The 17,491-nt window shown below is 45.5% G+C and overlaps 1 protein-coding gene across 1 annotated transcript; it reads right to left on the bottom strand.

Moving 5' to 3' along the window:
* Nucleotides 1–8,984: 8,984 nt before the first annotated feature.
* LOC133923481 (protein LITTLE ZIPPER 4-like) lies at nt 8,985–10,573 on the bottom strand. The gene is made up of 2 exons (XM_062368769.1): nt 10,323–10,573; nt 8,985–9,617 (listed from the first exon to the last, which is right to left on the bottom strand). Exon 2 carries the CDS (start codon nt 9,609–9,611, stop codon nt 9,285–9,287), a length of 327 nt encoding a protein of 108 aa, XP_062224753.1. The 5' UTR covers nt 9,612–9,617; nt 10,323–10,573; the 3' UTR covers nt 8,985–9,284.
* Nucleotides 10,574–17,491: the final 6,918 nt, after the last annotated feature.

Here is a 17,491-nt window from a genome sequence, read left to right as displayed (position 1 = left end):
GATTGGGTTCATCCACAAAACTTCACTTTCAATCTAAGACACGAGTTCCCTCACGACTCCTTTTGGGGTGTTGATACCTGGCGAGCCCCCGAGCTGGTTATAGGTCTAATAGGCCACCACTCTTTCAGCTACGGCATTTGATGATTTCATATACAGCTTTGAGAAATTCTCTTCAAAAATCTCGGTTTGTCTTGGAGATTGTGAGGATGCTAGGCGGGCAAGACTATCGATGATGCAATTATCCTTCCTTGGGATATACTTAACCTCGAGTCTGATTAATTTATTTTCTAGCTTCCTCACCTCCATGAGGTAGTCCTTCACAGTCTCACCCGAGCATTGATACTCCTTACTATCTTGCTTCACCACCAACTGTGAATCCCCTTTCATGAGAAGACAGTGGATACCAAGAGCAGAAACTACTTAGAGACCGGCAAGCAGACACTCATATTCGGCTACATTATTCGTAGCCAGGGAGTCCATCTACAAAGCGTATTGCAGGCTTTCTCCAGTATGGGGCACCAACATTCTTCAATCCAAAAGGCATCTTTATGTAGCAATAGAATCTAAACTGAGTGATAGAAGAGGTTTTCTCCCCCTCTTCTGGATGCATGCTTATCTAGTGATAACGGAAATAAACATCAAGAAGGCTTAGATAGTCAAACCAGAAGGTGGGGAAGACATCCTTAGGGCAAGCTTTGTTAAGATTGGTGAAGTCTATGCATATACGCCACTTGTCGTTTGCTTTTTTGACCATGAAGGGATTGGCAAGTGACATGGGGTGATCCACCTCTTGGATGAATCATGCCTTGGTGAGCCTTTCGATCTCCTCCTTGATGGCCTCCTTTCGGTCAGACGCGAACCATCAGAGCTTCTGCTTGACCAGCTTTGCATCGGGCTGGATAGCTAGTTTGTGCTCGATCACCTCCCTAGGGATACTAGGCATGTCAGATGGTTGCCATGCGAACATGTCAGCATTTACCTAGAGGAAGGTGATAAGCATGAGTTCCTGTTTAGGATCCAAATTGGAGCCAATTCGAACAGTCTTGGAGGGTTATGCTGGGTCCAAAGGAACTACTTTGACTTTGTCATGGGACTTTACGAAAGCCTTAGACCTCGAGTTTTTTGTCACCTTGTTGGGTTGATGCTGCGTGGCCATGTCTAGACTCTGTTTGTCGTAGTGTAGGCCTGCTTTTGAGCAGCCCCCTGGACAGTAATGACTCCCTCGGATCTCGGGATATTCACGCATTGGTACGCAATAGTTATGAAGTTGGCCAAAGTTGGTCGACCTAAGATGGCGTTGTACGCTGTTTCAAAATCTACCACATCGAACAGAATCTTCTCTGTTTGGAAGTTGTCATGCTTTCTAAATCTAATGGGGAGTGATATCTTGTTGATGGGAGTGGCCGAAGACCCAGGTACTATACTATGGAAGGCTTGCGTAACTGACTTGATGGTAGATTGGGAAATCTGCATCACTTCGAGTACCCCCACAAAGGGGATGTTGAGGGAGCTTCCTCCATCGGTAAGAACTTGAAAGACCCTGTAGTTATTGATCGTATGCTCAACACTATCAGGAAGCGACCTGGCCGTACAAAGTTCTTTGGGTAGTCATTCTGGCCAAAGGAAATCTTGATATTCGATAATTTGATGGTCTGGCGACCCTTGGGGATGGTATCTAAGACTTCTCGGGTCATAGTCTTGTACTTCCACAGGGTCGACTATCCTCTCATTCAACTGGAAAGACATTGAATCCTAGTTGCCCTCGCTACTGCTGGAGTTAGAGTCCCTGCTTTGGGTCGTGACCTAGGTCTTCTTTCCATGGGTTGCTTTTTTAATCTCCACTTTCACCATCTTCTTCCAAAGGTGGCACTAATGGAGACTATGGTTGTCTATCTGGTGGAGATCGCCCCAAGACTTACCATCGCGTTTTCCAGAGCCTGGTGTAAAGCTCTTACCCCGAGATGAACCGGAGCAGTTGTCGGGATGGGTGTCGAGCAGATCTACAAAAACTTCATCAACTTTGGTTTTCTTTCCCTTACCTCCCTTGGTCTTATTCTTGTGCTTTCTCTTAGACATGTTGCCGACGAGCACAAGCTGAGGGTGCTTGATGCCCTGACCCTTTTCCTTAACAAAGTGGATAGCATCCTCGGCTTTGGCAGACATATCGACGATATTCATGAGTTCTTTGACTGTCTCGACCTCCTTCCTAGCAACGTCTTCAACTCATCGTCGGCTCCTCACCCTCTAATTGAATGCTTGTATGACATCATAGTCGTTGACCTTGGGGATGGTGTTCTGGATGTTGCTAAAGTGGGCTCATGCAGGATTTATTTCTCCATCTGCTCACAATAGTAGAGATCATTTTTTATGCTGGGGCGGACGTATGTACCCTGGAAGTTCACTCTGAATACATCACAGAGTTGTTCCTATGAGTAGATTATCCCTAGCAATAAGTTGGTTAGCCATGTCATGGCTGCCCCTTCAAGGGTTGTGGGGAGGTAATTCATCATTACCTTCTCATCCTCACCAACCGCTTGGATAACCATGGTATAGATCAGGAGAAACTCAATATAATTCATGTCGATCGACCCAGGGCGGAATCTTGCTAACTAGTTCATGTTCCGTAAATCTAGAGAGAAGCCCTGACACCCGTTGATTGCACCTTGCTTGGTCCGGGTAGCCTCGGTATTCTTCTCCACGGGAATCGAAGATCGGCCCTGACTAGAGTGGTATCGGGACGTCGTCCAATCGGATCATCGAGGGGTGGTTGATACCTCTTGGAGGGTCTTCGAGCGTCTCTGCTCATTGATGAACTCACGCAAGTTATTAATCGGATGACCTTTGACTGGCGAGGTCATGCAGCGGTTAGTTGCTCGGTTGCCTTTCTAGTTTGTCTTGTTTTGGGATTACATCTTTCTAAGCCTAGTCCATCTCAAGAAGGGGTGGTGTGAGACTTCCCTTGATTAGCGTTATTCTCAACGGTGGCTAGATGGGAGTCCTTAGCCTGAATAAGAACCTCCTTTGTCATGTCGGCCACCGATTTCATCCAGCCCTTACCAGTGAGGGTTGTCATATCTGTAGTCGGAGAACACATGAGATCCTCTTTGTATAAGGAGGAGCCTCTGCACCATTGCAGATCTATAATGCTGAGCCCCCTGCTGATGGTCAGGAGATGATAAACCCTGCACTCTGTTAGGGTTTTGGTTTTGGGGAGGTGTGACCAGGGGAAGCTAGCCGTTACCCAGACCCGAAATGGAAGGGATCTATGTGTTTGCATGATCATCACCATGATTGATCAGATCATCACCCCCTTCTCTGATGGCGAAGACTTCTCGGTGGTAACCTCCACTAGAGGATGAGTCCAGATCCATCATGGATTTTTCATTAGATTGCTCTGGGTAGGTATCTCAACAATCTATGTTGTCGGAAGCTGCAGGGGAGGATCCTAACTTGTGGTGAATAGCGCATTCGCGATTGTCTTGGTAGCTAAGTGGTTCAAACACGATGCCACAGTCCTTAGTGCATTGATCCATGAAGTGACTTACCTCATCACTAGAATCATCATCAGATAGTTCTTCATTGATGTTTACCCGATGGATCATTAGTTCATACATGGGAGAGGGGAAGTTATCGTAAAACTCCTTGTCCGAGAAAATGATCCATGATACAATCTTGGGCGAAGTTGACGTCATGTTATATGTAGAATCTTCAACACCTATTATCATGATCCCCACGGATGGCGCTAGCTGTTGACAATTGGTGAATCGTCGATCTTACGAATTTATTGAAGAAGTAGGGGATGATTCGAGTAGATAAATCAAAGAGAACACGTAGGGGTTTCTATATAGGTCCAGGCCTCCCTTAGGATAATAGTCATATATCCTGTTTATCTTGTATTGATCTCTATGACTGTTACAAGGGGTGTGCGAGCCTAGATAGATCTAACCTAGTCGGGTTGCTTCCTTGTGTGTAGTCAAAGAAGATGTAACTGCGAAAGGCTTGGTGGATGCAGAGCTTCCGCAGGTGTGTGATGGCTGTGTCTTGGCCTCTAATGACTTATCCTCCGCAGGGTCCCCAAGCTTCGTATATATAGGGGTGGCGACAGACGTCCTCTGAAGTCTTTCTTCCCTTTTTGGAGATAATCTTCCATATTTAGGGGATATCCTAGGTAACTACAGGAGGTTTCCATTTCTCCAGGGATTCTCTTCCTAGAGATAAAAATATGCCCCCAAGAATCACGGAAAGCCCTAGGGTATCAAGATATGGTAGCTCTATACTACTCATCGTCAGTATGTAATTATGACAGTCCACATGTTGTTTTTATGACTTGTGCCTATGAGCTGAGACCCTTTTTCCGGGGCCAATGAGGGTAACAATTACCAATGATGATAGTTGCTACTCATATCTTATATTGCTTTTATTTGATGCAATGTTTCACTAATGATGTTTTGACGAAGTTTATTTGACAGCCACCGTTGAGAGATGATATCAAGCATATTACACTTGGACATGAGAAGAGAAAAATGTATTAGGTTTGGTGTCACTTTCCTTCTCTCTGTCTTTCCTCTGTTAGGATTAGCCACAAACTTTAAGAGATCATAGCAAAATAGATTTTAGCAGGAGAGGAGATGGAAGGTGCATTGGATTTTCTAGTGTTCATCCTAAAACTATTGGAGGCAACCCCCTCTACCTTAGTGAAATTTCATCTAGCACACATATTAATGCATATTTTTCTACAATAATGAAGGCAAAGTCCTCCTAAATGATGCTAAAGTATGTAATTTTACATATTCATGACTACTTTTTAATTTTTATATAAATAAATGATGAAATCATATGTGAATGATAAACTACGATATTAACGGTATGTGATATGTGATGGTTATATGTATTGAACAATTTGTGATATGTGATGGTCAGCTGTATTAGACCATTTGTGATATTTGATGATGAATAGTATGCAAACCATATGTACTTTTTTTTTTAGAGTGGAACTATCTACCGGATTTTTACTTAAACTGATAGTGATAATTGAGACATCATTGTTGATTCGTGGCTCAAACCGATAGTGATATTAGGCTATTACTATCGGTTCGTGATTGAAACCAACAATAATTCTTCAGAAACTGGTACTGATAATCTAGACTATCACTATCAATTGTATAGTGTTGGTTCAAAATTTGGCACCGATGACGATTCAGAATGGCACTGAAGACTGTTTATGTAGTAGCCAAGTCAACTAAATAAACGTGGCACCTGCGCCAGGAGCAGTACAAGGGACGATCACAGAATAATGCACTCTTTTTTCAGAGGAACAAGTAACGCATTTCATGAGAGGAGAAAAAGAAATGCTGCTTAAATGTCCTGTTTTGTTTTCCTCTTTTGAGATAGGATGCCTCAGAGGACACTCGGTGAACAGCCGATGGCGTTAGAGTTCATCGCAACGATGTTTTAGCCGGACCATTTTTCTAAAGCCCACTCACTAAACGATCCATAACAGTGTTGTTTTAGCCCGGCCCACTATCCGAAGCCTAGTTATTAAACGGCCCATCTAGACGTCCACTCCGCTCGGATTAGCGATTTGGGCGCAGCAGAACGAAATCAATCGGAGTCGGACTGTCGGCGATCCCCCCTCGTCGTTCGCCGCCGTCCGGTCGGCGGCGGCGAACCGGACCTGCCTACCGGGTACGCTCTTGCCCCCGCCCGCGCCTCAGTGCCTGCGCAAGAACCACCCCTTCTGATACAACCAGTTTATTGGATGCCGCTGCACCGACTGACTGCTTAGAGGAGAGAGAAGTTGAGAAAACTAAATGATGCTCCTTTTTTCCGCCATCTGTTCCCATCTGTTCCGTTGCTCAAGTTGTGCGCGTCCTGCCCGCATCCGGGTGATGATTGTGTTTGTGGAGTGGGGGCGAGCAGTGGCCGGGATCGCTCAAACAGATAATCAGGTGGTTTCGCGGAGTAGCCATCCGATGCAGATTTCTCTGTCTACCTGGCTGCTTTCGTGCCCCCAGGCTGGTCCCGGGCCAAGCCATACATGTCCTGAGTCCTGACTTCGTGCTCGGTCGCATGTGGCGAGCTAGTATTGTGGTCACATTGATGCTTGGGCCCGCGGTACTAGTTATTAGAAAAATTAGGAACTAACAAGATTGCTTTGTCCATCTGTGCTCTCATTGGGGGAAGTTCTAGCTTCGATACAAGATTGAGATTTTGTTGCTTTTTTCTTAATGATCACTGTGTTAAGCCGATGCAAACTGCAGTACAAATGGCTCTGGCATTCCCTAAATAGGGGAAGGGCACCCGAGCCGGTCCTAGGATTCAAACCCGGGTGCGTGGGTGGGTTAATCGGTTTGCCCGCTATCAGGCCAGTGGCCGGTTCTACGTTCCTGGTCTTTCTTCTTTTTCTGGTATGCAGTTTTTTTTTTCTGGACATTGGTAGTCTTTCACAAGATGTGCTGTAAGAAACTAGCGTTTCTCGTGCTAGTGTGGTTTCACACTTTAATTCTTGATCAGTGAATCCAACTTACAAAATATGACTTGATGGATCAACTATATTTGGTATTAGTTGTTATTCTCATTGATCAGGTGGTACAACACAGCATTTAGCAGTTTACCACACACTTGGGTTCATGGATAAGAAAAATCTAAATATGTCATTCCCCTTATTGGCCTACATGTCCTCATGGAGTATGTGATTATTACAATAATAAAAGCTACACATTGATAACCATTTTGTCCTGTAATATGTTATATTATTGTCAATATCAGATTAACTCAACATTTGGATAACCCGTTGGAGTAAGGTTCAAATATAATCTGTAAGAAAAACGGAAATCTGGTCTTTACAGACAACACAATGATCTACAATGTGTTACTCTGTTGTTGCCAACTCTTTTATGAGTAGTAATCCGGGCTTTTTTTTTACTGCAAGATAACTACAAGAGAGTTAATTTATTATTCACAATTCGACATGTTAGGTGTTAGGATGCATTGCTGTGTGGCCATGATCTTGTAACTGTACTCATTTCTACTTGTCCTTGTTCATGATGTGCATGTGTTGTCTTGTTGACATCGAAATACAATCATTTTCTTAGTGAAGAGCATCTTTTTTAAAAAAAAAAAAAGAATTAGCAGGTGCCAGCTAGCATACAGATTTTTGCTTGGCTTCTCCTTCGGGCTATCCAGATGGTCCCTAACTCAACTCTTAAATGTGCTCATGTGGTATTTTGTGGGAACGTAGGCTAAAACAACTCCCCATGATAACAACAAGGCCCACATATTAGTCATGCATGTTATCTTTTCAGAAAGCATGTCATGTTGTATTATTGAGAGCTCTTTTCAGGTCCTCTGAGCCGAGGGTTGAAAGTACAAGCAGGCTGAGACTGACATCAGCGTGCAACTCGTGTAAATGTCATTGTGTCATATATTTTTAGATAATGGAAATGAATTATCACAGCCTCTACATTCGAAGATGCGTCATATAGATCCTTCCTTGTGTACACGGATTTCAATTCCAGTTTCAGATTTTGTTCACAGGCGGAATTACTGGAATTCGCGAATTCTGAAAATTTCGTTCCGAATTTCAATCAAATGGATTGCTAAATTTTGAAGAAAAAAATAACAGATAAGTAAGGTACTATGTTTCAAGTCAAATGATATGCATTTGGGCTAGTAGTAGAAAGGCCGTGCGCGCGCTTGTGCAGGCCCTGAGTTCGAACCTCCAGCGCCCCATTTTTTTCATTTTTCTCATCTTGAAGAGGAGGGATCCACATGTCAGCCAGGGAAAGAAACAGAAAGATACTAGCTAAGCGTTGGAATCGAAATTGAGACCACCGTGGCAAACATTTTCCTCTGTCAGGATCATCTTTTTGTTCACATAATATTCAAATAAAATTCAAAGTGAACCGAATTTTTTTTTTTGCCGATAATGTTTTTTCGTTCACTGCCAAAAAATCCGAATTTCGCGAAATTTCACCAAAATAAAATCCTTGGTGCACACAGTACACTGGTTTGATTCTCTTGCACAGCTACCTGCTGGTATGTGGATAATAACAAGTTCTTCTAAGTTCACCCTCTCCTATCCTATGCTATTGTCGCATTGACTGTTGGATGGAGGGCTCGGATTGTCATGTTTATGTTTGGTTACAACTGTGCAATGGAACAGCTGATCAGATGTGTTGATGTGATCGAGGAATGGTGGATATGTCAAATAGCTCCTGGATTCTTGGATATACGGGACAATGCACGACCATGATAAGGCCGGTTTATTTTTTGAGCTTGCTTAAGAGGAAAATTAGGGGAACGCATATGTACAAGTAACTAAAGCTGATAAGCTCGTTGAGAGATATCTTTTTAGAAGACATATGCTGAGAAATTAAAAAAAATATTATAGAAACTAACAATCTATTTTTTAATAAGCTAAAAACATAGTTTTTCAAAAAAAATCCAAAGGCTGATTGCTTCTTCCATGTGCAGCACAGGAACATTGAGCTAGTAATGTGTGCAGCTTATACTCCTTTTTTTGGATAGTACAATTTACAATGCTGTACCATGAGAAATTCACCGATTGTAATGCACTGCCCAACTGATCTTCCTTTTTGCATCACAGAGAGCAATACTGGTGAGTGGTGACTGTTCGCTTCGACCTTGCTTTTGATTGATGGATATGCAAGCAGAGTAACCTGCTATGTTGGAGGTTACTGTTTCGTGTGTGTTAACTAGCGTTATCAGATCTCATGGAGCTTGAATGTTACTTGTACATATGCACTTAGCAGCACCAGAATCCTATCAATTCTCCAGTTTAAGACGCTGTCTGAACTAATGATTATGCAACTTTTGCCCTCTGAATTTTCATGCCGGATAACTGTCCTCTTTCCTTGCTTTGTGTTTGCCTGATTTGAAACTGCACCTGGACAACTTACTGTAATGAGCTTTTCAAGTAAAGGGGGGAAAAGGCAAAATCCAAGGTAGCACCATGCATCAGATTAGCACATTATCATCATACAAGCAGCAAACAGCATTTGCCATGTTCTGGCTCAAGTTGTGCTAAAGAGCCCAGGAAAGAAAGAGCTGCTTAAACACCACTGCTAAGTAGCAGCACAGAATGACCCAACCAACTATGTATATATACCCCTAGCTGATCTAGCTATCCATCCATAAGAGCTCTGCTACACATAATTAAGCATGCAATTCCAGTAGCTAAACTAAACACGCACTCCTAACATCCAGAGGTAAACCCTTAATAAGAACTACAGACTTCTAGCCCATGACAGTGCCAAGCTGCATCAGTTTGCAACCGCCTTGGACTTGGGCGCCGCCTTCTTGGATTTGGGCGCCGCCTTCTTCTCATGGCCGCCATGCACCCCTGGAGCGGCGGCGGCATTGAGGTCAGGGATGGGCGCGCGGTTGCCTGCCGCGGCTGCATTTCCGTTGCCGTTGCCCTTGGTGTTGGTGGTGGCGTTGTTGGCCCCCGTCTTGGCGAGGCGCTGCTTGAGCTCGGTGAGCAGGGCCTGATTCTCCTGGTTCAGCAGCTGCGCCTTCTTGCGCAGCCGCTCGTTCTCCTTCATGATGTAGCAGTTCTGCAGGTACAGCTTCGCGTTCAGCCTGTCCATCCTCGCCTGCCACAACAGGAGAACGAAGTTAGCAGCAGCCATGGTGGCAGTGGCATCCCTGTGTGGGGGTCCATGTTTCAGAGTTTCAGTTACAGAAGTCGTTTTCTGTTTTGCTACGTGCTAGCTGGGTCGTGTAACTCATGTTATATGCGTATGCTGTTACAACTGCAGAGGGGTGAAGAAGACATGGAAGCTGAAACAGAGAAGTGTGTTGTGCTCGAGATCTAGTGAATTATTCAGGATATTCAGACGGGTATCCCTGCTGGGGCAACATTTTCAGAGGTAAGAACAAGCTAGGTCACGCAAACTGTAAGGCAAAACAGAGTAGTAGCAGTAGACACTGATGCATGTCTCCTCTGAAATCCCTGAAGACTGAAGCTTCGATATAACTAAAAAAATGGATTGGAAGGTTTTACTCATTCCAAGCACATGATTACCGTTACACCATTGTTAAACATGCTAGTACAACTACTAGAATATGCAGTTTGCGAAGTTGCCGAGACATAAAGAAATCAAAGGTATTGGGGACAGCAGATTGCATGCAAGATTGATTGCATAAAGTAGAAACGAACAAAAAGGGTAGCAAGCACCGATTGTTTACACCAAGAAAGGTAGAGGCCCCATACGGCACACATGATTGTGCATGCATGGTGCATGCAAGAAGAGCACATCACTGGGGGAAAAGGGAAGTGACGAGACTCAGAGGATCACCTGGTTGCCGCCGGGGGGGAGACGAAGGCTAAAGCAGCTCACTCACTCAAGTAGCAGAGGAGGCAGTTCGACGAGGCTACAAGATTGCTGGTGGGGCAGGGGATCGGCGGAGAAAGTCCTCTTCTAATGAGCGATGTGTTGGTGATGAGCTTGTGCTTGCTCATCGCGGTGGGTGGTGGGGCTTATTTATAGGCGCGAACACGATCTCACTTCTCTCGCTGCCGCCGGGCCCGCGTGTTATGGAGCGTCGCACGTACGAGGCGGCTCTCATGAGCCCTTTGAACTTGAGCAGAGGGAGGGGAGAGGACGGTATCATGCATGGTCGTAAGGGGGAGGGAGGGGACGAAACGGGGGGAGGCCGGAGGCCGGCGTCAGGGTGGCGTAAATGGTGACTAATGATGAGGCCGGGGTGGCGAGGGGCTGGCCTCACGTGACGATGGCCGCGTCTGCCTTTCCGTGCGCGCGCACCACCAGTCCAGCACCGGCCGGCCGTGCCTCACCGTTATCCCTAGTGCAGCTGGTGTTGGGAAGGTCCCTGTAGCTGCTCAACAACCGAGCATGCCACATTTCGCATAACAGTGTACGGTTACCTGGACCGCCATAGCTAAGCTAAACCATCCCTCACTTGCCAAGTCTGCAAGATCTCGACAACCCAACACTCATTTTGCTTCTCACCGCTGCACTGCATTGCACACTCACTCTTGTACTTTTACAGAGTGCAGGCGCAGTAACTCGTGCTACTAGCATTACAGCTTTAGAGGTTTGAAATCGGTGGCCGAACCAAACGGAGAGGCCAGGAGGCGTACGTACGACGAGGAGAAGGGGGCTTCAAATGATGATGATGAAGATGGGCCTCGGCCGGCCCAAGATTCGTAATGATGGCTCGTCTCCGGGTCCTCGCTCATCATCACGCCACCACCTCTCTTCTCTTCTTTTCTTCCCCGTCTCCTCTCTCTTTATTTACCCGACTCCTTTTTTTACACTACCAGGAGGGGATTATCATTGCTTACTGCGCCACCCCTTCCTTTAATTCCACCACCCGGTGATCATGATCTCCTCCCCCACCCAATTGAATGCCTCACGATTGAGGCCCCTTTCTTACCCTTCCAATTTTACTGCATGCCTATCATCTCCTCCCCCTTTTTCTTTTTGGCCCGTTCCACCGCTTGCTTTTGCAAGGCTCATGCTGAATGTGATTGTTGCCAAGAGACCGAGTCCGAGAAGGAAATCTATATGGCGCCAGAAATGGCGCAGGGGTAAAAAAGGAGAGGGGGAGGAAAAAAGAGAGAAGGGGAGAAAAGAAAAGGAGGTAATGATGTTGGACAGTCTGGCCTCCTAGGCTGCATGTATGAGAGCATTTTCTGGACCTAATGCGCTCCCCTAAACACATGTTTAATTGGCCACTGTAGAGAAATAAACGTAGCTAAATCAGCCAAATTACGCTTCTAACCCTTTTGGAATTCCTTGGTGTCATCAATGCTACTACCATTTTCTTGTTAAAGTGTAGCTTGCCATTTTGCAAACAAACGCAGTGAAAAAAGCTTTGAACACCATGACCTCTATGGTGTTCGAACTCATAAACTCCTCCCCTCCGCTTGCTTCCAAGAGATCAGACTTTTGGGGGTGATCCTTTCCTTCTTCTCTAGCTTTTAGATGCGAGTATCCGACATCTCCGAGGTTGCTCACAAGTTATCCGAAGTAGCCATTGAAAACTTAGGGTTGGAGGTTGAAGAAAGAGGGGAAAAAACTTACGCTCAAAAGCAGGAGGTTTGAGCAGTATGGATGAAGATAACATCGAGATTCTTTCATATTTATAAGGGAGAGAGGTTTGATAACTGTTCAGTAATCAATTAACGGAGTCCTCGGCGTTTCAAATTTCAAAGCACCTTTCCAAATATCATAATTATTTTAATTCCCCTCAATAGTCATTTGCATTTAATGCAATATTCCTTGATGATGTAGAAAAAGACAAGGTGATCCTTGTGCTTATACAGTCAAAAGTAATTCCCGACTAAATAGGCTTATACAAATAGAACTCTATTTAGTTGGAGGAGGTTTTTTAACCAGAATAAATATTCTATTCACTTGAAGATGATTCCCAACTAAAAAGAAACATTATTTGGTCAAATATTGTTCTTGATTAGGTGAGTTCTAATGTGATCGAGTCCCTGACAATGGATGGCCCAATTGTACTCTTTTGAGCAGAGTTGGGGACTAAGTGATGAGGATTTGATAATTAAAAATTAAATAAAATATTGTATATCCCAAAGATAGATATCCACCGTACACGTGTACTTAGTTCGATACGATAGGTTTTATAACCGTCACATGATAAATAAAACATATGTTGATATTACAAACAGTTTATCGTGTTCTACACGGAAATCATATTCGAATTAGAAAGGAATTCTCCAGATATTCGAAAGTAATACATTCCAGGAAGATTACATTCAAAGGCTTCGACTACGATACGTCTTCCCGATTCAACTATATAAAGAGAGGCGGGGGTACATCGAGGGAGGAGTCAATTGAGCCCAAAGAGGATGAAGATAAGCTAGAAGCTGGACAAGCAATACGAAGCAAGCATAGCTGGATAGAAACAGAAATAACACATTCAGATCTACAACAGATTAGATTATTTTGATAATAGATTCAGAATTTAGAATATGAGAGAAGTCGTCAAGATACTTCTGACTAGATCTAGACACACATTCATTATAATTGTCATTTTCTAAGATTATTGAAGGCAAAACATAACATAAGACTATTATTCTAAAGGGAACATGAGCGTATATAAAATTGTGTATCCTCATCTTTAATACACATAATTTATAACCAGATACTCTTATTTTAAATAAATATTTGCATAATCGATTTTACCCATTGTTGACAAATAGTATGTGACGCAATTCGTTCATCAAATGAGATGGGTCTCCACGAGCTTGGCCACCGTTTGGAACGCAATTTTTTTTAGATATCTCTTGGAAAATGTATGGTTATTTCAAAATTCTTATTTCATCCTGTTAGGCTTTTAGGTCAATTCTCGTCCAAGGTCTATTCTTGATTCTAGGGGATTGATTGTTGTACCGACCGAACTCCACTGCAGCAATGCTAATCCTGGATACAGGGTTAATGATGCTCGTGAGAGAGTAGTAGCAATCCTTGCCATAACCATCTCTGTAGCTCCTCTTGCTCGCCGGCAGCTTTCAAGATGCGCACGGAGTACAAATCAAATGCACAACCATGATAACCAATTACTAGCAAAGCCATCATTTGGATTTGCCCTTCTCGTATGCTCATGCCATCCTATAGCCCTTTTTTTTTGCCACCTCCACTTATTGCACTACTCGAAAGCTTCATCGATGCCGCCGCCCATCGAGTCACACTCGATCTCATGATAAAGAAAAAGAAACAAACTTACTCGATTTGGCTAAGGTTGAGTCACTTTTTCTCTACGGCCTAACCACAGATAAAATCATGCTTTGAAAAGAATCTGTTGTCTAGGATGCATATGTAATGCAATGTAGCCAGTAGATGCTGGCTGCTGACATTGCCAAACTACTTGAGCTTTGTGTACCAGCTCGTGATGGTGTTAGCCAGTACCACTTACTAGATCCATGAGACCTTCCATGGAAGAACACCCAATGGCAGCGTCATAACTGGGATGAAGCTTCACTGTGTTTATTTCCCATGCAAGCCGATCCTTTCGAATACTACTAAAAAAGCTGTGCCAAGAAGAAGCTGCTGCCTCCTGATCAGATCGATCACGGCAAATAATAATGAGCTGCATGGTTTCTAGAAAGGCATGATGGAAGGCAGACAGATGCAATGAAGTACACGGGCAGAGGGAAGCAGAGGACAGAAAGTTTGATATGCATGGACACAATCAATGGGGTTTGGCGAAAAGGGCAGCATTGCAGGGGCCTCCCTTGGAAGGAAGGGTCAATGTGGCGCATCGATTCGCCCCATGGAAAACTTTTTCCTCCTCCATACCGGCTAGCTCAGGGAGATCGAAATGGATCACGTTAGCCGTGTCAGGCAGAAGAATTATCATGGAGCAGACTGAGCCCCCCATAACCAGAAAATTTTCCTGCACAACGCAGCTGGCCTAATTCCATGGTGTGGTCACATGCATGTTGAAGCATGTGCTAGCAGCTACGTACGAGCCAGCTATAGTGCTATCAGCTAGGTCTCTATGGTTGCTGTTCGCATGCTTGATGTGTTCGTGTAGTGCAGCATGATGACTACTCCCTTCACAGCTCTCGATAGGTGTGTGGATCTTTTGCACGCCTTGCATGTCTTGTTACGACCTGCTTCCAATTAGAACAGAGACGCTCCAGACCAACAATACTGAAAGAAACGGTTGAATCGAATCGTGCTTTTCTTTGTTTCCACGAGAGCTCGATCTACCCCGTTGACCGGCAGATCAGACGACTGAAAAGAGAGCACCCATCTTGCTCGTTATGGAACGACGGCAGCAGCAGATCTTGTCCTAGCTAATCTGCATGCACCAATGCGATGCCGAAAACTTGTCTACTTATTACACGACAACAAGTGATCCCCTAGTCAACCAGTGTGAAACTACAATATACGAGTGGCACGAGCTATGGCAGGACGCAATCCAGCGCGAAGCATTTGCCCGGCTCGGCGGCTCGTTCGAGTCAAACAAGGCCCGCCTCCCCATGCAGGGGCATCATGGCGGCCGATCTGAGGTGTGATGAGCGCAGCGCGTCTTGGTAGCACGTACACCCCCGCCCCGCCGTATCATCATCATGCCGACGCCGCTAGCAGCAGCTAAGCCAACCCAGGCCCGGCACGGCGCAACAACGGCAGCAGCATGTCAGCATGTGCGTGTGGAGATCAGTGGTGGTCTGCTGAACTGGATGGCGTTAGCCGAGCCCGAGCCACGCTGCCTATCCAGTCCCATCCAATGCAATTGCCGCTGCCTGCCAGCCGCTCGAAATGGCAAGGGCCACACGGGTTGGCGCGCGCGTCCGGCCTCCTGCGTGCGTGCGTCGAGATGACTTGTGCGGTGCCGGCCTGCCGGTGCTGCCTCAGCGCAGCACCGGCAGGCCAGGGAATAGAAGCCTAGTTGGGGTGCAGTGCAGTCGTGCATGGACGAGAGAGAGGGGCAAAGACTGAAACCAGCAACTCTACGCGTACAAACGGATCCGCTCGCTGGCTGCGTTTGGCCGAGGCTGGCAGTTGGGTCCACACCACGTGCGGACTCACCGCTCACCAGGGGCAACCCCGTAAAGGAGTGGATTGTGGGTGTCGGTGTTATACGTATGAATGTGAATGGATATAATTAGAGAAACGTGTTTGTTTATTTATATATATTGTTATAATCTAGTTTGACGAAATGAAAATGTATGTTTGTAGTTTGATCTGATAGATACATACAGTAGACTCACTTACTATTGTCATAAATCATTTTCATACAAATAACTAATCATAATTATAAATCTTACATCTATTTATATGATCTCAGATTTAATCAACCAAATAAAAATTTAGTTTAGATTATTTAAATAGATACAATTAAGTAAACATTTTTCTCTTTAACAAATTTAATAGAAAACCCTATACATACCACCGGTCACACCGATAGTGCCCTTTACTCGGTCGTTCTGCCTACCTGCCCTGCAATTGTTCGCGCACTAGTTCAGTAATTTCTCGTCAGGGGAGGGACATGGATTGCACTGCACTGTTCGTGCGCATCGCTCGGCTTGCTGAACTCATCATGCCCTGACACGGCTTCGGCCGTGTCGGCGTTGCAACAGTGACCTAGGAGGCTAGGACGAGGGAATCCTCGCTCATGTGTCGCGTGCGCGCGTGACATATAGTCTTGAGTAGCGGCCTGCACGGGTGCGAAGGAGAGTGCCGAATCTCCTTTGAGAGTGAGCACGCCCTGATGTCGACGTCGGGCCAGGCCGGACCGGCGGCAAGAGGCCCTCCTAAATTCTCAGGGCCAGCCAGTAGCGTCGCATCAAACCGAACGTGCCGCCGTGCGTTCGTGTCAAAACAATCAGCAGCGATCGCTTGCGCTAACCGCGCTCGGCGTGTCGCATCAAACGGGCGACGCGGCTCGCTGCGACGAATCTTACACGAGCTGGTTCAGGTTGTCCTGAGAGGAGTGCTGCCGTCGGATCCGGGTATAAACTTGGGCCGGGTATTAAATATTAATTGGGCGACTGACCCGCACAGCCCAGCCGGTTGAGCCGTGGGATCGCGGATGATGGCGCTGGTGAGGCGACAAATCTACCTGCCTTCTCGCGATCGATCGACACAGGGACGGCGACGAACGCAGGGGGACAAAAAAGGGAACCGGCGAACGTGCGCGCACGCAATTTCGGCAGGTCGCGGGCCTGTCTCGCACCGGCCGAACGAACGCACGGGGCGCCGCGTGATCTCCATCGGACGACGGCGGGGAGAGGACGGAGCCGCGCGACGGCATGAAAGAAATCTTGGCTAGTCACTGCGTTTTCAAGTCGCGTAGCAGCCTTAAGGCTTCAGGCTTTCGTTACGGCGGCAGAATGCGTTGCAGAAAAGATGTGGTAAAAGGCTGCATGCATGTCTTGCAGAGAACAGACGGAATGATGGAGAGGAGACCAAAAACACGGGATTAAGATGGCCAGGGAAAAGGCATTGCGAGTTATGTGTTGCAGATCACCAATCTGATCTGACCGTTCTGGGCCAACCAGACAAAAGAGAGGAAGGTCCGAGCAGGCGCTCGTTTGGTTGTCCGGTAGATGCCACGGGAAGTTGACCGGTAAAAACATCATACGCCAGCTTGACATAGTACGTACTCCGCACTGCAAGTTTTTTCTTCACTCCCCTCAAAAGTAAACATGAAAAAATAAAATGATCAACAGATTGGGCATGTCAGCTATTCAAAACAATATTGCTAGTAGCACAGGACACATATATTTTCTCTCTCTCTTTTTGCTTAGTTTTTCACTAAATCTTCGCATATTTGACAAAACTGGTAGGCTGAATGGTAGGACACTCAGCTAGAGCAAGGGACTTCTATGGATGAAAACTGTTCTTGTAGCACCATCTTCTCGCATTCTGTAAACTTACCACTCGAATGTCAGCATTGCTCCCATACCATTCTTTCAATTTACAATATTTGTCTGATTTTCGAAAATTCGCCATAATAGTATACC

The sequence above is a fragment of the Phragmites australis genome, chromosome 7 (genome assembly GCF_958298935.1).
Source record: "Phragmites australis chromosome 7, lpPhrAust1.1, whole genome shotgun sequence".
NCBI classification, from domain to species: Eukaryota; Viridiplantae; Streptophyta; class Magnoliopsida; order Poales; family Poaceae; genus Phragmites; species Phragmites australis.
Note: the sequence above shows the minus strand (reverse complement) of the source record. Positions and strands in the feature narration are given on the sequence as shown.

What these genes read in the sequence shown, in the direction of transcription:
- LOC133923481 (XM_062368769.1), bottom strand. Translation starts at nt 9,611, where the DNA reads ATGGACAGGCTGAACGCGAAGCTGTACCTGCAGAACTGCTACATCATG.